The 20,244-nt window shown below is 42.6% G+C and overlaps 2 protein-coding genes across 3 annotated transcripts; one reads left to right on the forward strand and one right to left on the reverse strand.

Moving 5' to 3' along the window:
* Positions 1–522: 522 nt before the first annotated feature.
* LOC115572596 (alpha/beta hydrolase domain-containing protein 17A-like) lies at positions 523–9,342 on the forward strand. 2 transcript variants are annotated; one of them, XM_030402854.1, is made up of 6 exons: positions 523–721; positions 1,494–1,579; positions 2,046–2,566; positions 2,781–2,975; positions 3,598–3,777; positions 5,466–9,342. In XM_030402854.1, exons 3-6 carry the CDS (start codon positions 2,049–2,051, stop codon positions 5,689–5,691), a joined length of 1,119 nt encoding a protein of 372 aa, XP_030258714.1. In that variant the 5' UTR covers positions 523–721; positions 1,494–1,579; positions 2,046–2,048; the 3' UTR covers positions 5,692–9,342. The 2 variants fall into 2 exon arrangements, with proteins under 2 accessions (XP_030258714.1, XP_030258715.1); XM_030402855.1 differs by lacking the exon at positions 523–721 and adding an exon at positions 772–794 and having other exon boundaries at positions 5,466–9,340.
* On the reverse strand, positions 9,343–19,933 carry LOC115572597 (GRAM domain-containing protein 2B-like). The gene is made up of 13 exons (XM_030402856.1): positions 19,747–19,933; positions 18,714–18,863; positions 18,564–18,621; positions 17,564–17,636; positions 17,139–17,242; positions 16,874–16,963; positions 15,112–15,183; positions 14,955–15,008; positions 14,714–14,813; positions 14,499–14,555; positions 14,291–14,390; positions 12,843–12,953; positions 9,343–11,385 (listed from the first exon to the last, which is right to left on the reverse strand). The coding sequence occupies exons 1-13, from the start codon at positions 19,818–19,820 to the stop codon at positions 11,370–11,372; spliced, it is 1,059 nt and encodes a 352-aa protein (XP_030258716.1). The 5' UTR covers positions 19,821–19,933; the 3' UTR covers positions 9,343–11,369.
* Between the last annotated feature and the right edge of the window lie 311 nt (positions 19,934–20,244).

The raw sequence follows: 20,244 nt of genomic DNA on the forward strand, positions 1-20,244 counted from the left end.
AGAATTTCAAGTGACATTAAACATCTTGAATCTTTTTATATTGTGGTACTGATGTTTTCTAATTGAGTAAATGATCTGTTAAATTGACTTGCTCCATCTCTGATTCTGGTTGCTATTTTAGACATTTTGTCTGGAGTAAATATAAAACACACACAATTAAAAAACCTAAAACACATTATTTGTGCTACATCTATATAAATCATTTTAATTTGTCTATCGTCCGGTTTCCAATGTTGGATTGAACAGATTCTTTTTTATTGTTGATATTTGTCTAAAAACATATTTTATTATTTGAAAATGTTGTGTTTTTTGACAGAAACCTGACAAATGTGTAATAAAACCATCAGAAAATCTTATTTTATCTTCTTATTATCTATTATGTTGTTAACTATATATATTCTTTTTACCGATACAAGATGCAAATCATGTTTAAATGAATTTAAAGACTTAATACTGTGATGATAAATCAGATTAAGACAAATTATAATAAAGTTTTGAAATGGAATAGGCCCTGACGTCACTTCCGGGTTTAGTCGGGCAGTAGTAGAAAAAAAAAAAATATCTGGTTGCCATGAATTTCAGCTAGCTAGCCACCGACAGCTGTCAGCACACTCGAGTAAAACCATCCATGTCAAGACAAAAGCAGGATTTTCGGAGTCGTGTGCTGCTTCTGTGTACAAATAGGGGCACACCAGCCTGCCTGCCAACCTACTGTGAATCGGTAAGTAGCTAGCTTTGAGGCTAGCGAGGTTAGCGAGCTAGCCGCCGCCGCTAGCAGCTTTGCCTTGCTAACGGTAAGTGGTAATATTTGGACTGTCCGCTGGCATTAACCTGCTCGGTGTGGTGGCTGTCTAATAATAGCACCAACGTGTCGCTTGTCTGCATTCACACTTATATGTACGCGACGTCAATGTACCGCTCCGGGGTTTTGTGCCCACATCACTGGCTAACGTTAGAGGTTAATATCGTTGTTAACCATGTAGCTACCATTAGCATATCAGTCGCTCCCCCCTTGTCGCTGTCTGTGTCTGTGCTGAGGGGGTGTTGTAATTAGTCACCGGTGTCCACGATCACATTAGGGCATCTGAGTCACTTTAATCCCTATGTGAGATGTTCAGCAGCCTCGGTGAATGTATAAATGCATGCAAGTTTCGCCCTAATAAGCGCTAGTTGGTTACAGGAGCTGTAAAACGATGACAACAACAACAGCTGTCGTCTGAGTCAGTGTTGGCTTTTATCTTTAAGGCAGTCGTTTCTTCCTCATAGCTGTCATTCCAGGTTACTATTATACTCTACCACCCTGTGCCCAGCAGTCTATGTGTAATTTGCTTCCAACAACTATATTTTCTAAAGTGATTCTTAATATATATCATGTATCGCTTTATATCAGGACATTAAAGCTTCAGAAAGAGCTACAGTACATTAAAAGACCAGGTCAACCTGTCAAGCCATTTTGATGTGTTCTTATTTCTTTTCTTTTTTTTAAAATCAAGATCCAGCTGGCTAAGTGACCAGAGCAGGAAGCGTTGGCACCGTTGTGTGCCAGTTCATTTCAAGACCCAGGGATCTCTGAATCCAGGTAAGTTCATATCAGGATCAACGTGCACCTGAAATCTGTTAACGGAGGGATGTTGTAACCTCTCTCTGTTTCTGCTGTTACTATCTTGAAGAACGAGTTTTCCCCCCTGACTATGCAACATAGATTAGTAAATGCAAAGTAAACGTAGGATGTGATGGGACAGCGAATCATCTGCTGAACCCGGAGATCCTGACGCATCGCATCTTTCGATCAAGGAAGTTGCTAGATGACGATCTAAACATTTGCCTCATCGATTTAATTTTTGGCGTGTGGCTATGTGTTGAAGTGCCACTGTTCCTTTTCCCTGAGCCTTGATAAGCTGAATATTATATTTTTAATTAAATGTAACATGTTCTGGCAACAGTGGAGGCACAGACCCTGTTGGAAATCAAGGTTAAAGGCTCTCGTTATTCTGTTTTCCTGCCACCTAATTACTCCGTCTGCCATGTTTGTTTTTTTCTACCAGAAGATGAACGGTCTGTCCATACGAGAGCTATGCTGCCTGTTCTGCTGCCCCCCATGCCCCAGCCGCATTGCAGCCAAACTGGCTTTCCTCCCTCCAGAGCCCACCTACGCCCTTCTACCTGACCCAGATCCAGGTTCTGGAGCTGGAACTGCTGCTGGATCCACCTCTGGGGCTGCTGTGCCTTCTATCGGAGCCCCAGGACTGCGTTCCCGGCTCGGCACTAGTGGTGGTAGTGACCGAGGAGGTGCCGGAGGAGGAGGAGGAGGAGGAGGAGGAGGGGGTGGTGGAGGCGGCGGCGGCGGCGCTGGTGGAGGTGTAGGTGGAGGGGGAGGAGGCGGAGGAGGCGCTGGTAGCACTAGCACTACTACTGGGGCTGAAGGCAGGTGGAAGCTTCATCTCACAGAGAGAGCGGAGTTCCAGTATTCACAGCGAGAGCTGGATGTGACGGATGTGTTCCTGACCAGATCTAGCCGGGGGAACAGGGTGGGATGCATGTACATTCGCTGTGCCCCCAATGCCAGGTGAGACACACACAACGAACCCCTTCTTTCTTTCCTGCTTGTGCTTTAAATAGGAAAGCTTGTCTGTCTTCTGATGGAAACAAATACAAACATGTTTCTTAGTCACACAGTTCTATCCCGTGTTTTTCCATCAACTCCCGGCACAGCAGTGTCCCTGCCTAACCTCAGCCTGCTTCCTAACTTCCTTCTTTCCTCTTCCTCCTTTGTCTCTCAGGTTCACAGTGTTGTTTTCCCATGGCAATGCGGTAGACCTGGGCCAGATGAGCAGCTTCTATATCGGCTTAGGCACACGCATCAACTGCAACATCTTTTCCTATGATTACTCAGGCTACGGTGTTAGCACCGGCAAGCCCTCTGAGAAGAACCTTTATGCTGACATTGATGCTGCCTGGCACGCCCTGCGCTCCCGGTAAGCAGGCACAAACTGTCCCTTCCTGTTTTGATAGGGTCCAAAAATGAACACCCAGTGCCAATTATGATCTTGGTAGATAAATCAGTGACAGTCACTCACATAACTGGCCAGTAACTTTTTGTGAGGACGACATTTGGTTGGCTCGGTTATACACAAGTTGTGTCCCTGCTGACCACGGTGCTAATCTCTGTGACCATCAGCCAGCCAAATCAAAGCTAAACAATGGCTCTGTATCAAACAGGCTGGTGATTGGCTGTCGCATGCTGTGCTCAGCAGGAAGTCGCCGCATTTATAATTCTGAAAAATAATCCCGTAGTTTAACTGCTGCCAGCCTGGTAAATGAACCTAATGTTAGCAGAAACTTACATTCCCAGGTGACGATGCAGACGAACTTTGAGGCCACTAAAACATTCTGGCTGAAGAAAATGAACTTTTATGTAATAAGGAATCATTTATTTACTCAGTGAATCTGTGTTTAAATTAGTCTTTACACAGGTGGGGTAATGTGCTGTATTGGTACTCTGCACATCAGTCCCTTTGCATTTTGTTTATTTGCAGAATAAAATGGAGTCCTATTCTGATATTCTGTGCTAAAATGTGTGTGTGTGTGATGTGTCAGGTATGGCATCAGCCCTGAGAATATCATCCTGTACGGCCAGAGCATCGGCACAGTGCCCACTGTGGACTTGGCATCACGGTTTGAGTGCGCTGCTGTGGTCCTCCACTCTCCTCTCACCTCCGGCATGAGAGTGGCCTTCCCCGACACCAAGAAAACATACTGCTTTGATGCCTTCCCTAAGTAAGTTTCTGGACATCTTAGCTTTTTCTGTCCTGTGGGTTTTAAATACGATATCCTAAAGTGACATTTCATTCTAAGTCTATTTTTTAGTATCAAATACTCACACCACTGTACAGTTTAAGGGTTTCTGTAAAAAAAGAACGGAGCTGTGATTGTTGTTGCTTGAATTTAGTCATTTACATGAAACCCTGAACGGTGGCAAATTATCACTGTTGAAGAAGGAGTCTGAAAATGTCAAAGCACTCCTGTGCTATAATCGACTTCTCTCCTGTTGGCCAAAATGTTCCCGAGCCGAAACATTACATTTGTCACTCCAGAGCCTCTATTAATATTTAATGGAATCAGTGTGACACATCTAACTGTTGTTCCTATGGAGGATGAATGAGCTTAATATGAGTCACGTCTGGGAAAACTGTAGAGTAACTGAATAAGGTTGGACAGAATTAGAGATTTATGTCATTTTGGTCGAATTATTTCTCCTTTTAATATCTCCGGTCATATAAGACCTCTGTGTGCAATGTTGCGTATCATTTAATGAGTTTACAAGATTTCATTGTTTATTTTATATTTGGATCCCCAGTGGTTGTTACCTTGGCAACAACTGCTCTTCCTGTAGTTCATGTTTTTGTGTTTCAGATGTGATAAAGTACCATTTTTGCACATGCTGGTTATTTAAAACTTCTGAAATATTGGGATTCTTCTAATTCATATTCCTAAAATGTGCCGTATTATATTCAGCCATATTTTTGATTTAACAATGATAATTAGTATTTGGATGTCGAGCCATGAAAAGGATCTTGATTGGAACCCGTTGCAATGAAGAAAAGCTGTCTGCACCCGCTGTTTTTGTCAAAGGGACAAAACCTTTTACAGTCATCTTTACGCCCAACAGGGGTGGTTTATAATCATAAGACAGATTTTAGGTGTATAGCTTCAGAGTTTCACAGGAGGGGGACTGAGCACACGGATGAATTTGCAGCCTTTAATTGTTGTCTGCACAATTGATTTTATACAACGTTGTTTGCACAATTAAAGATTGCAAATTAATCAGTGTGCTCCCTCGTTTTAAAAATGCTGCTTCATTTTGCCAGACGATGAGCAGAGAGCCCTATTTTGTGGTACATTCAGTGTCTGCAAGTCTCTAAATGTCTTAAATTCAATATTATAGATTTGGGCTCATTAAAGAGTCTTACATTTAAATTTGTGAGGTCTTAATTGCCACAAACATTAGATTTTATTTCATTTCTGTCAAGTCTATTTATCCACCTTTTTAATTTCTTCATGCTAAGCTCAGTCCACAGTTCTGATGTCACACATCTTTAATACTGTCTTTTTACTTTATAACTGAAATGTTGGCAAAATGTAGATTAACCTAAACAAAACCTACATCTGAATGGAAACATATATATACAACATATTTTAATACTTACCTTATTTGCTTGAATAATAAAAAAAGAAGATAATTTGTCCAAAAATCAGACTTAAATTTGGTTAAAATGTATCTTGAAAAGGGTCTTAAAACCATTGAATTTAAGTGTATGATACTGTAGACACCCTGAAATCACTAAAGTGTATCTGAAACATGTTGACTGAAATGCACTTTGTCACTGTTATTTGATACAGATGGAAAAATGACCTGGTGTAACCTGATTTGTGCATTAATAGCCTGCCATCTTTTCTTTTTCCAGCATAGAGAAAGTGTCAAAGATCCCGTCTCCAGTGCTCATCATCCACGGTACAGAGGACGAGGTGATCGACTTCTCTCACGGCCTCGCCCTGTTCGAGCGCTGCCCCAAGGCCGTGGAGCCCCTCTGGGTGGAGGGAGCCGGTCACAACGACATTGAGCTTTACAGTCAGTACCTGGAGAGGCTACGGCGCTTCATCAACCAGGACCTGGCTGCACAGCACGCCTGAGAAACAAAACATCAGCCTCTCTGCGTTTTGTATGAATGAGACGGTGTGCGTGCGTACGTGTGAGTCAGCGAGGAAACGTCAGCATGATACAAAAGTACGGGTGAGAAACTGACTTACAATGGATGTGTGATTTTGGTCACATCTGTGTGTCTTTGAAGCAGCACACCTTTTTAGGTTACTTTTTCAACAGCACCTTGGTTGAAATAACTTCCTGTTTTAGCGGCGAGAACGTTTTTTAACACATCATTAGCCGCATCCATCTGTGCGGCGGAGTGTGGTGAAACACTAAAAACAACAACTTCACAGATCTGTTTTTTTTTTTTTTTTTTTTTAACAAGGAGAATGTTATGAATTATAGTTTTAAAAATGTGTCACTCACATGAATTAATTAAGAAGTAGAGACGTGTTTTGTCCAAAAAGGCACACAGATGTAGTTTTTAAGTAAGTTTTAGTGAATGTATGAGTGTGTATTCATATCGAATAATATGTGCACGTGTGTGTAAGTGTGTGTGGGTGTGTGTGTGTGAGCGGGGCATTGCTGAAACAAATGAAGGACATCCTGATGACTTGGACAGCTGCAAGTGGAGGAGGCTTACGGAGACTTATCAATATTGATGTTTTTTTTTTTGTTTTGTTTCGTTTTCTTTGATTATGCGTGTATGTATGAAGAATACCTCCACGGCTTGACCAGCTCTCTCACCGGTGGACAAACGCTGGTCAAGCATGTGCCCCTACACCCCTACACCCCTCCCCCACCTCCTCCACCTCCTAACACTCCCTGTTTACCTGTTAATGGACATCCATCTGACTGCCAGGGCATTTCCCAAGTTGTTGTCCAGCTAACACTAACCTACTTTACTTGTGTGGTTTTGGGGGTCCATCTACTTTCCTTTTTCGGCGTCAGTTGCGGCGGATACACGAGGACTAGTCTGGAATACTGTCGTGGCTCGTACGGCTGTCGGGTGTCTCATACTTTCCCTTCATTTTTTCGACTCTGATACGATCACAGAATGGCCGGCTTCCACTTCATTTCCTGGCTGTGCTATAGCTTTAGCGTTTCGCTGTCCTCAGAGCAGGGGAAATTATTTTGATTTCCCCGCTTTATTCCACATCCAGTCCTACATATTTGTGACGGAGAATGATGGTGTGGTTGAAATGGGAACAGGTCTTCGAGAGCCACACTGAGAGTGTCTCTGTTCATGTGGACGTTTCTTTGGCAGCCATAGATCAGCTGTAGGAGTGCAGGTTTACACGGTAATTTCCATGTCACACTCCAAAGACATGGTTGTATCCCTGCTGTATTTACTGATGTTTGATGTTTAAAGGTAGACTTGCTTAGACTTGGTAACAGCAGGTTTAAGTCAGATTTAAAGGAATAGTTTGACAGTTTGAAATGTGCTTTTTTTGCTTTCCTGCTGAGAGTTATGAAGTTATCCCCAAAAAACCACGACACGTCATTCTCACACTTCAACTAATCGGTAATCGATCGACCGTTGCTGCTTTACTTTCAGGTGGATTCTGTTACCTTTGCACAGAGTCAGGCTAGCTGTTTCCCTCTGTTTCCAGTCTTTATGCTAAGCTAAGCTAACTGCCTGCTAGCTCTAGCATCTTAATGACTGCGCAGACATGAAAGCAGCGTCGTTCTTCTGATTTAACGCTCAGCAAGAAAGCAGTGAAAGTGTGTTTCCTGAGTGTCAGACTGAACATTTGAGTCTGAAGCGCGGCTGTTGACGAGGTCTGTGAATACTTTGTCTCTTCTGGTTGAACGTACCCCCTTTGTGGAGCTCAACGTTCTGGTTCTGACGGTGTAAGGAGACAAAGTAGCTGCTCTGTTCAACCGAACGAATGAGGATCATGTCTGGTTCATTCAGAATAGTCGGAACATCTTTTGTGTAATATCGATTACTTGTAGTCTTACAGCACAGTTTGTTTACCCCGTGTTGTCGCAGTAGGACTCATTACCGGGCTCGGTCAGCCCGCTGTTCTCATTCACCCTCAGCACATTTGTGTTTTTCGTCGTTTTTCGTCTCGATGTAACTAATCCGAGCGTGTTCTTGACGTAGTGTAGGGCCATGGATTATTTGTCTCAGAACCATGTGTCGTCGTCGTTGTGACTAACAGTGTGATTCAGATCGGGCGCCCGGACGGCACATCATCATCATGCCTACTTGCTCTGTTTAACCTCTGTGGCCCTAAAATGTACAGGAGCTCTCTTATGGGTGGCAGCACGCTTCATGTCTGACACAAGCCATATTTGAGCCTCTCACTGTTTGTGTGGTGCAGGTTCCACCACACACACCTTTGCACATCATTACACATGCACACACACACAGACACACACACACATTGAAACACAACATACACATGCATACACGCGTAATACATGTACTGTAGTATACAGTATATTTACACATTTATATATATCAGATCAAGCATGACAAAAGCAGGTCTTAAGTTCAGCACTATTGTACAAAGCATCCAAAGTGTAATAAGGGTATAAAATGTAAGTTTGTGTGTCTTCATTATTATTGACTGTCTTCTACAGGCCAGCATTAGGGATACTAACATCGCGTCGGAATAAGTAGGCTGCGTGTGTAGTCCTGAAAAACGGACGAGAACTGTGGCGTGCTATCGCCGCATTTCAGATCTACACAAGGCGCCTGCTTCATCGGAGACCCGTCAGTTTCAGTGATAGTAGCTGCGTTTTTTTTTGTTTTTTTTTTAAGGGAACATGTTCTGAACTAGCACTGATCTGATTACTCCATTTTGGGAGTACTAGTGGGTCTCGGTAAGCAGTGGAAAGTTTACTAAAAAAAAAAAAACCACCACTCGCTCTCTGTCATCCCCCTTTTTCGAACAGGGAATCTTTCCATTCTCATGCTGCGCTTCGTGTCTCTGATATTTAAATAATGGAAATCTGTTACCATCTTGAGCCAGGGATCTGAGCTGTCAGAAGAATTAGAGAGAAATATGGCCTCTCTCTGAAGAAGTAGAAGTAGGCCTCAGTTTCTCCTGGACAGGTCGTGTTTATCAGGGAAACCACTGGATCCACCTTTTCATTCACGGGGTTCAAGAAACGGGGTGGAGACTTTGCCGTTTTATTGATGCACCACTATGGTTGACGTATATTGTATCCTCTTGGCCCTGAATGTTTATTGATGGGGGTGGGCGGGGAGGGTCGAACAGTGAAAACTGTATGCATGTCTATTGTGTTTTGCAGAGCAAGTGACGGGGCGGGATGTTATCTCTATTATGTATTCTATGTGAGGGTAAAGCTGAACTCATGGCATCGGAACATTGAAGCGCTTTTTAAAGAAAAAAAAACAAAAAACGGGACGTTTATTTGGATTTTTTTATTGCTGATACTAACTGATGTATTGTTATGAGTTTCGTGTTCGAGTTTGAGCGGGGCAGTGGCGGGCGGGCGGGGTGGCTAGGCGGGTGGGTGGGTTAGGGGCTAGACAATATTAGTGGGCTGTTTATATGGTTACTGTACTTACCTATTCTATTCTTTGTATTATGATTTGTAATTTTATGTTGCTTTTTTTGAACTGAGAATATGATGTAATGAAATTAATTCATGGGACTGAATCTTGACCTTTTTATGGACTACAAAATAATAAAAAAAAAGATCACTTATGTACAAAAATATGAAACTGGATGTATTGGTTTTTTATAATATCATACAATTTAACAATCATTGTACATTTATACAGTGCATAAGTTAATAAGACAGGTTAGAAGATGTGGTAATCAGTGATACAATGGATAATATTTGATTTATGATAAATAAAATCAGATCAGATTCTCAGATTGGCTGGAATGCTTGAAGGTAATGTACAGGATTCATGGATGAAGGAAAAGTTTGGGGAATATTTCCATCAGGAATGTAAATTGTGGTTCAATGAATTTTGGACTTAAACATGATCTTTGATTATTGACATTAAAACAGACATACAATCACTTATGTATCACCACAGGGTTTTTAAAACCACACATTATATATTGTACCTTTTCAATGTTTACACAGAACTCTCAGAATGTTTCATCATCAAGTTTACCCAAAAATGACAATCCAGTCATTTTCTACTCACCCGTATGCCGAGTTAGGGTTAAATTGGAATCATTTTAATATGTTAAACACCTGAAAAAATGACTCAAACATGCAGCTCGTCAGACATAATCCAAGTCTCAGGAAACTCCAAGATCCCAAGATTGATTTGAAAAAACATTCTTTACACCTGCTGCTAAGTTTGGTTATGAAGCTAATGTTCCTATTAGTCGAGTCCGACTCCTGATCTTTACTATCGGACCATCCCATCTCCATTCTCAAAGACGGGCCGGGCCGGAGCTAGCTGGTTAGCATATTAACTCTGCATCGCAATACATTAGGATTTTTTAACACTGTTGTTTCTTAATTTCTAGTTAAGTTTCAAACTCCAATTCTTACACATTGCATTACAAATTCCTACGCATCGCATCGCCAAAGATAAAATCTCCACTGACTGCCTGCACTCCGTCTGAGGTGGGTGCACAAGCTCAACCCTGTGTCGAGGGTGTAAATAACCTCTTTTCTAATCAATTATGGATCACGGAGCGTCTGGAGACTTGGATTACACTGGATGAAATGTATCATATACATTTTTTGTGGGGGTTTGTTTCTTTTTACATTCTAAAACAAATACCTATCTGCTTTAGTTGTTACAGCTATGAAACTTCACCCTGTTATCCGTTAGCACGAGGGTGAGTAGATCATGAATTTCCCATATTTGGTTGATGTTTAAAATTGGTTTCAAGTCATGGAAATCAATCATGGATGAACCCCGGCTGCCACTGGTTCTCCGGTGTCAGTAAACAGGGTTGATTTGACAAACAGGAAGCAGCAAAAGTGACATAACATTTGCATTTTGAGACATTTTCAGTGCCTGGAAGAGAACTTGGTGACATCCTGCCTCGGTGCCTCGTGTAGCAGTCCTGCCCTCTGCTGGATGATCGATGCCATTAGAAGTCTGACGTGACTCCTGATACCAGCAGTGAACTTAACTGAGTGCGAGCCCTCGTTTCATAACATACAGATGATTTAACCTCAAGCAACGACAAAGAGCTTCTTTGTGACTCGGCTGTGTTCTCACTGTTACTGGTTGTGCTGATCCAAGATGGCAGGGACTCCAGCAACCTCTGCTCGCTGAGCTCAGCTGTTCACCGGCCAGGAAATAAACATGGCTTCAGCAGGCTGCCTCCATATGGCTCAGTGCAGGAGATCTTCGTGTCAGTTTTTGATCCGTCAGCAGAAAAGAAACCCAGCGCTCTCCTCACAGAAATATTGTCCTGGTGGTTTTCTGCCAGCACAGTCAGTCCTCCGATGTAGTCCACCGCGTGAGGCCTGTTCAGACATCCCAGAAGCATCTTACTGCTGACCTGCAGCCTCTCTGCAGAACAGGGTGTTAGCGCAGGAGGCTTATTTTCTCCTGTGAGTCAACTTGTTAGTGCAGAATGTTGTACAGCGCTTTGGACAGAATGATTCACTGAAGGTGCGTTGTGTGTCAAACGGACTGAGTCTCGCAGCTAAGATGCTTTTGGGAGTGTGTCTAGACGGAGATCGATGAGGAGCAGAATCTTAATAAAGTGCCGCAGAGAGTTCCTACAAGGATGCGTTTGTCACGGTGCCCTGACAGTCGCTACGTTTCTCGGAACCTGCAGAAGAAGAAGAAGAAGAAGCAGCATGAAGAGGAGGCAGTGGTGGAGAAGGAGAGAAGCCATGCACACACAGGAAGAACATGCAAACTCTGCACAGCTTTCTGGACGATGAGGTCAAAATGCAAGTTCTGACATTTTACTAGAATAAGAGGACAAAAGCATTATCAGCCAAAAATACTCAAAGTATCAAATCTAAAGTTTTCAATTATGCAAAACGACTCTAAATTTAGATGCATTAATATTTGAGCAGGATTCTACTGTAGCTACTTTACATCCCGAGCGATTCGTGTAATGTTCATTTTCAGTGCGTTGTACTTTATGTGCAGTGTTGAAACCACATGTAATCAAATTACACTGGTAGTTACATTAGGAGTCAGCAGCAGGTGCACGGCTCTTCCATACAGCTGCTACTACTTTCTATTCAATATATTCTGTAAAGATAATTTCAGCTGCTGATACATGTAGAGGCTTGACGCTACATTGGACCGCGTGGTGGCTTCAGTCACTGTCAGAGAGAATATGCTGCCTAATTATTTTCTTTTAGCCCGTTCTTATCATTAATGTAAGAGATATATGACAATCGAAACACGCATTCATTGCGATGAAAGGACAGGAATTACTTTTATATTTATTTTTCCTTTGCTTTACTTTGTAATTGAAGGCTGACATTACTTGCATTTCCCATTCATGTTGAGGAGTTTTATTTATTAATTTACTATTTTTTGATTTCTGTTGACGTGTTAACAAGTCGGCTGTTTTGCCAAGACTGCAAGTGAGCGGCGTTTTTATCGCCAAGATCTATAAATTTCTGTTCATGCAGTTTTTTTCTTTAGTTCAACTATATTTCTCTCCCTGGATGCTGTGCTGTAGTTCAACTATTAGTGTGGAGTGCTTCTAAAGTTTTCCCCTTAAAACTGTTTATGTGTTAGTCACATGATTCTTGTGTAAAAATCTGAATCTGTAAAGTAACTACAGCTCCTAAAAATAATGTTTTGGAGTAAAAAAGTTCAGTATTCTCGTCTGAAATTTTGTAAAATGGAAAGTAAACAGTGGGGAAAAAATGGGAATACTCAAGTAAACTGTACTTTTTGCACATTATTAACATTATTTACACACTATATTAATTGTCAGTGATGGAAACATCTGTGCAATCTTAATCTGTAAGAGATTTAAGTCGTGCCGCCACGCTGTCGTAAGAACCGGTGCATCATCTCAACACGTCGGCGTCTGAACTGGGTGTGACTCTGCTGGAATGTGATCACTTATCTTTTGTCTTGAACCTGCAGAACGACTCCCACGTCTAATCTAATCTGCAAGTAATGGTTTCAAAAGTCACCTTAAAACCGGTTTGAACCCCCCTCGATGTTTTTTTATGACCAGAACCAAACAAAACTTCCTTTTCTGGGTCCTTTCCTTGACCTTTTTTTTCCCTTTGTGTGTGTGCGTCCACTCACTCTTTGTGGCGTAAAGAGAACTCAGTCAGCGCTCCCAGAGAGTCCAGCTGTGCCTCCAGAGCCACGATCCTGAGGCCGATGTACCCCGACACCAGCAGCAGCACCACCATCCTACAAACACAATCATCACTTTGGATTTATTTATTTTTTTTACACTCACTCACTACAATAAACTCTCCACTCGCAAACTGTCACTCACAAAGCGAAAGTATTGCGCAGAACAAATCAAAAGCTTAGCAGATGGTCTCGGATCAGAACAAACTGAACAACAAGATATCAGTAAATTGTATCTGTGCTGAGCCCGAGAGAACATTGTGTGAAAGATGGTTTTTTTGAACTCGAGGATTAGATTATTTTATTTACTTGACAGATTCCAGTCCATCCAGAAAGACAACATACCGAAAAGTTACGTAGAAGAATTCAACAAAAAAGCAGAAGAACCGTGGTAAAGTTTTCGTTTATCGCTCTCTGAACGTCGGCGCTCACAGAATCAAACTCACTCACGCTCGTTTTAACATCCACGTTTACTGCTGGAATGCTTTATTGGAGTAAAGCAGAACATAAAAGTAGTTTATTACAAGTAGAAGTACAAGTTCACAGCTCAGGTCAAAAGCACCTGCATTATTATTACTGATGCATTAAAGTGTGAGCAGACTTCTGGAGATTTGTAATGTTGTAACTGATTGAGGCAAAGAACATTTTTGCTTTTTTTAATACTATTTTTATTCAAATCTATAATGATGCATTGTCGGCTAAAGGAGGGCATCGCTTTGTAGGACTAAGTGCCAACAATGGCGGATCGAGGCGAGCCACGGACGGACATTTGAGACGGTGTTTCAACATCTGGAGGTGCGACACCTCTGGATATTTTTAAAGGAGGCTTCAGGACATTTCCAGCCATGTTTGTAGAAACCAAACCAGGACTTTTAGGCCTTAACACAATCTTCTCCTGATTACCCAACACTGACATTGTAGACATTTATTCTGGTGATTCGGTTTGAAATTGTACTAAAAGCAACAGCAAGAAGATTTTTTTGTTGTTGATTCTGGCAGCCACCGCCTTGTGTCCAAAGATCTTGATCTGGCCGGCGCTATCATCTGTTTTGGAGACGAGCGATGAGGTAATACATCTTTTTGTGGCCGTGTAATTTTAAAAACTGTAATGTGACGATAGTGATGTAATCCTACAGCTAACAGGTTTAGTTGCTTGGGAACAATAATCTCCTTGTGCTACGACTGAAGTTATCAACAATCACCGGTAATGTCACAGAAGGTCTCGACACCAGCTGTAAATATCTGCTGCTGACACCTCAGTTCAATTTCTAAATCTTGAGACAGTTTTGTAACTAGTAAGAAGTTCCTTGTGGTGCGTTTAACCAAAGTGGTTGAGTAAATGTAATTGCAGCAGTGAAGATGGAGCCTCAGCTGTGAGGAATAATGATACTCACATCATCATGTAAAGGTAGAAGAGAGGGCTGAGATCCCTGAATTCTCTGAGAAGGAAGAACGGTGTGACCCTCTCGACGATCCTCCGAATCCGCGATACGGCTAGTGGAGACAAAAATCAGCTCGTTATGAAAAGATGATACTGCCCTCTCTGCCTGATGGGTAACTATAAGTAGATATAACCGTGTGTGTGTGTGTGTGAGCTCTCACCCCAGTCGTCTGTATCCATTAAGCTGTTCTGACGGGTGGAGCTGCATCTCGTGGGAGCTGGAGAGACACAAATACACAGTTGCATTCTGGTACTGTTGTCTGTGAAGCCATTAAATGTATATAGATAGATAGATAGAATAGAAGTCATTATTGAACAGAGATCCAAACAACACAACATCAACCAGCGCTGATGACCCCTCCCTCTGTATCCTCACCTTCGCTGGACGTCTGAGGGAAGCCGTTATCGAGACAAATGCTGCTCTGTCGGCTCTGATCTCGATCTACGCTGTCCTCCAAACTGGAATAACTCGAGGCCTGCGGACAAGGACGCACTTCAGGTTAAAGTCTGCCGTTTGTGCATCACGCGCCTCTTATCATCTCCACCAGAGCAACATGACTGAGATTCCTGCTTTGGTTGACTTCGATGAGCAAAACCATAAAAAAAAAACAACCTACCAGGTCGTGATCGGCCTCGTTCTCCGCGGAGGAGAGATGAGGGCTGCTCACGCCCTGTTCCAGACAAACACACACACAAAAACAAAAGTTCAAAACGAGAACGGCCGTTTGATAAATGATCTCGTCACTTTGCCACGCGGGTCGGTGGATCGACTACCTGCGCGTGTGAACAGACGGTTTCGAGGAGCTTGTAACACATCTCACGGTTCCTCAGAGACACGAAGGAGTGCTGCAAGAGAGGAACAGAGAGAGAGGCAGGAGAAAGTTGAGTGTTGAGGAAGTTCATTTAAAGTCTTGGTTTGACAATCTGTTCTTTTCACTGCAGGAAGTTTGAATTCCTGCAATTTCCCCTCCTCCTCCTCTTCTTCTTCTTCACTCAGTTCTCGTCTCTCTTTTCATCGATTAGTGGTTAACACTAAAACCAATGAACACACCGAGTCAATAATTAATTAGGGGCAGTGGTGTCCTCTGGGTTAGAGCAGCAGGCTGTGGCTGGGAGGTGAAAACTTACTCCTGCTAAATTGAATGTTTAAAAAAAGTTTACTTGCAAGGGGCAGCAGTGAAAATGCTAATGCTAGGCTAACTATTGTTTTGCTTCTACTTCCCTCACTTGGTTTCTTGCCCACGCAGCAAAACTTCTCCATCCTCTCACGTTGGACTGACAGCAGCTCTACAGTAGCTCGCCATCACGAGACGAGGCGGGCAGAGGACAACCTCAACCTCCTCCGATCCCTGTGAGCCTTCATCCAACCTGAGTAGCAATATTTACTAACCGAGGTGAAGTCCGCTTTGGGTTGGACACTTTTTTGATTGCTAATGTTTCATGCATTTGTTTTTGAAAAACATTTTAATATGGTTAATGGCTTTATTTTGTCTGTATCCTCCACGTCATGTGACCCAGTGACTCCAAACCAATGCACTACTAGGGCTGGGTATCACCAGGTACCTCGCGATACGATACCATCACGATATTTTGCCCACGATAACGATAATATCACGATACAGCGATTCTGCGATAATCGATATATTGCAAGAAATTTCATCCACGATACATCACGATATCTGTGTCACTGAAGAAATTCAGAATTTATTGACTGCACTGAATCCATTTCACAGGAATTACAAAAGATTGTCAATCAATTTCACATGAATGAAAGCCAAGTAAACAAAGAGTGTATTGCACAGTGTCTCTTCTTAACACACACACACACACACACACAGACTACAAATATCATTAAATATCTAAATGTGTGGGTTTCAGAGCTACTTAAACCATTTTTTAAATTTTATTTGGTTGTATACCTATGTTTGAATAAAGATAAAGCTGTCCTCCGAAGAGGGGTGGCGGTGGGCCCCCCAAATTTTTTTTTTAATTATTATTTTTTTTCCATTTTTAAATATCGATATTTGGCACCAGTGTATCTATAACGTACCTCAAGACAAAATATCGCAATATATCGTAGTATCGATATTTTGGCACACCCCTATGCACTACACACTAATTTTAAATGACATTTTACCGCTTATTCTGTTTTACATGAATATTCATTATGGATCAAAATAAGTGTGCTACATGAAATCTGTTTCATATCTCAATATTTTAAATCTACGTTTTTATTGCGGATTATACATGTTACTCACTAACTGTATAATATTAATTATACATATATATAATATAATATTTAGGATGATCATTAATCATCAAAGTCTTGTTCAATTAAGGTCCACATGATTGTTCTTCATGCAGGACAGGTTGGGTTGAATTCATAAGGTGCATCATTGAATTAAAAAAGTTGTATTTTTCAGTTTAGAGAAGAAAAAATGTGTACAAAAATGCCCTTTCTTGGCAACATTCATTCAAAAGCAATCCACATAACAAGTAAAAATAATAACTGGTGAATAAGAAGAATTCCTCTGACCTTCTCTCCGTCAGCAGTTTCAATAGACATCATGGACAAAGCTGAGTTATGTTTCTTCACCTCCCTGACGCTGGACGCTGGAATCACCACCTACAACGTGACGACAACGTGCTTTATATTCTGATTCCTTCAAAAGGAGAACATTTGAGTCATGTCATCACAACGAGGCCGACACACGGACAACCAAAGTAAAGAACAAGCTTGTTCTCCTCCAATCTTAATGTCACCGGTGTGAATGAGCGCTTCAACAGTCCGAGCGTGTTACCTTTGTTTCTTTGAGCAGCACAGACGAGTGGAAGCACACATGATGCTCGGACACAAAGAGTTTGCCGTGATAGAGGACCTCCTTCTGCAAGGCACAGGTGAACGCTGCGACACAGACCGACACACACAAACACACACAAACACAACAGGGATCATTTGAAGTCGTGAGGTGGTTCTCTAAAAACAAAAAGAACAGCTTGACCCTGACGTGTTTCAGCTCCTGCAGACCACCCTGCTGGAAAAAACCAGCATAGACCAGCAGCACCAAGACCAAAAATGCTGTTTTTTTCCAGCAGGGCACAGCAATAAAATGCAGAACTAAATCAAACAGAAGAAAAGAAAAAAAAGGGCCACAATGTGTGATGTCATCTCCATAATCAATATCAGCGAATGAGTAACAGACTGTGGACCTGAAGCTGCACTCACTCTGCGTCAGGGTCTCCGCCTCAGAAATCTCTGGGAACAGTTTGTGGAAAGTTTTGCTGTGCTTCAGGAAGCTCTGCGGGGAGAAAACACTCAGGTGTTCAAACAATACTCAGCGGAGCGACGAGTGACGTCACTGGGATCACAGGTTCTTTAAAAAGTGTGAGAAACAGCCAGCTGTCGAGTTCAGGCGTAAAATAAATAGAGGGCAGCACAATACCAAAGTAATTCCTAACTGCTGCTAGCTAAGTTAGCGGCGTAGCTAGTGGCACGGACTTGGAGACGGGGGGAGATATTGTTGTTTACACTGTTGAACCTGTACAGGCCGGGCTAGCAACTTAGCATGCTAGCTTCAGTGTATATTTCTGTTATAAAATACATAACAAACGTCAAAACTGTTATTTTTTCATATTGTGTTGATATATTTTGTCACTTTTTTAATGTTTTCAACTCAAAGTCTGATGTATTTCACCTTCAAACCTGCAATAACTCTTTTTTGCCACTTGGGAGCAGCAGAAAAAACTTGTCAACACAACTCTGACATATTATCTCCTCTTAAAATGATACGGTGGACACGTTAGCAAACAGTTCCAGCAAATCAATCATTTGTATTTGTGTTTTCGTCCAACATTTTCTCTCTTTAACTCCGTTTTTGTTCTCCAGAGTTAAATATCTGGCTCTTCAGCTGCTCATGTGTTTGCAAGCTAGCTGCTAAGTGTGTCTGTCAGGTGTTTGGTGCTCAGCAGGTTGTGTTCAGAGGGTTTTAGAGACTTTTCGCTGCCTGCTGTGGTCGAAAACAACACTAGAGTGTCATGCAAAACTGTACAGTTGTAGCCAAACAGCTGCAGTTACAGGATATACTGATCTGCAGCTTCATATTGTTCTAACCTTTGGTGCATTTTTATTATCATTATTATAAAAATATTGATCACAGCTGCCTTAATTTCCCCTGCGCTGCAAAGACGATGTCTGTCTGTTGCAGGGAACAGGAAGCAGGACTTACATGACTGGTGATGGGCCCGTCTGTTCGCTCAAGGTTCTCCTCTGCTATGGTCTGCCTCCTAAGGACACAAACAGGATGAATGTACCTCGCTGTGATGGGTGAGATAAGACTGTTATCAGGTCTTTGTCTAGGCTCAAGTTTAAAAATCACCTGAGGGGCGTGTGGGAGTTGAGGCTGTGATGCAGCTCGTGGATCTCCTGCCGGGCGTCGTCCAGACTCTGACTCTGTCGTGACTTCTTACTGCTGAACCTGCCGCTGCTGCTTCGTCTTCCACCGAGAGGCCCAACTCCCTCCAGAGAGCTGTCCCGAGAGAGCAGGAGAGAAATGTCACACTTATGACACACAGGTGGGACCGATAGAACGACAACGAAGGAAGCAATGTGTCGGATCGTGGTCGTTCGCTTTATCTGCTCTTCCATTGTTTTCATCGGTGGAAGTCAGATTTCCCAAAAAGATTAGCGGGTTCGCTCACAGACACAAAGAACTCGTTACGTAAAAAAGGGTCAACAACAAACATCTGCTCGGAGGAAAACAAGGTGCGCGGAACACTGTTTGAAACATAAAGGTGGCAGGGTCCGCCACGTATAAACAACGTAAAACTGCATGAAGCTGCGTTGCCCTTTCAGTCATGGAAACAGACAGTTTGTTCAGGCATAAAACAAAATCAGCCAATGAAGATCTTTCTCTCCTGATTTTAACTTCTTCCCCAGAAACTACAGCGTGCACCTTTAAACGTGCAGCGCTGACAACACTGTGGACTGAAGAGTTAAACAGGTAAGAGAAGTGAATATGATCTAATATCTCTGTCTGTTTGAAAAGCTCCGATATGGGGAGTGCAAATAAGTTCATCTTGCTTTACGCTCCTTGAGGAGCCACCTCCAGTACCAGCTGCATTGATCTCCTCCTGACTGTCAGCCCATTAAACCCGTGGTTGGCCTGCAGTCTCTGGGCAACAGCAGCAGGTTTCCCTCCCCTGGAGAACAGTTTCACTTTTGTAAACCAGCAAAGCTTTACAAAACACTGGCGACGTAACAAGAGCGCTTGCACACCTGGTGCTTACAGGGGCTTCATCAATCACACCTGTTGCTCAGCTGTGAGAGGGATGATTAGTGCCGTCTGTGTTTTCAGCTCAATGTGACCAGAGGTGTGAGAGGAACAGAGAGAGGAAAGTATTTATACTCACACGGCGCTGTCAAGTGAGAACCTCCTGCTCTTCAAACTCATGATGGAAATAAACCACTTCCAGCTCACACACATGAACACACTCACACTCACACGCTTGCATACATGCAGGGTGACACTATGGCACGGAGGTGACAGCGAAACACCTTGTGTGTGATTCTCGATCGCCTGTGGTTACTCAGACGCAGGTGACAAAGTAACAAAAGGATTTGGGATTGGCTTGTTATTGTTGAACCGGCCAATCGGCCGTGAGAAGGAGGGAGCCTGCAGTCAAGCTGAGCCAATGGGCTCTGCACGGCTTCTGCTCTGCACGGCTTCTGCTCCTCATGGCAACACACACACACACACACTCACACAAACCCACACACAAAGGTTTGACACAGGTATGCAGGGACATGTGTGACAGTCACACGATGTCTCCTGCGGGGTGAACTGCCCTGCCCTCACAGATAGACATCAGACAGACTGATGCAGGACAGATACACATCATGACGTGGCA

This window comes from Sparus aurata, chromosome 21 (genome assembly GCF_900880675.1).
Source record: "Sparus aurata chromosome 21, fSpaAur1.1, whole genome shotgun sequence".
In the NCBI taxonomy this organism is placed as follows: Eukaryota; Metazoa; Chordata; class Actinopteri; order Spariformes; family Sparidae; genus Sparus; species Sparus aurata.

Bases quoted from the DNA above. Each gene is read 5' to 3' on its own strand.
- LOC115572596 (XM_030402854.1), top strand. From the start codon at position 2,049: ATGAACGGTCTGTCCATACGAGAGCTATGCTGCCTGTTCTGCTGCCCC. The intron at 2,567-2,780 runs GTGAGACACACA...TTTGTCTCTCAG, and splicing joins CGCTGTGCCCCCAATGCCAG to GTTCACAGTGTTGTTTTCCC. The intron at 2,976-3,597 runs GTAAGCAGGCAC...GTGATGTGTCAG, and splicing joins TGGCACGCCCTGCGCTCCCG to GTATGGCATCAGCCCTGAGA.
- LOC115572597 (XM_030402856.1), bottom strand. From the start codon at position 19,820: ATGTGTGTGAGCTGGAAGTGGTTTATTTCCATCATGAGTTTGAAGAGC. The intron at 16,964-17,138 runs GTAACACGCTCG...GTCACGTTGTAG, and splicing joins TGCTGCTCAAAGAAACAAAG to GTGGTGATTCCAGCGTCCAG. The intron at 14,814-14,954 runs GTAGGTTGTTTT...CCTTGTCCGCAG, and splicing joins ACGAGGCCGATCACGACCTG to GCCTCGAGTTATTCCAGTTT.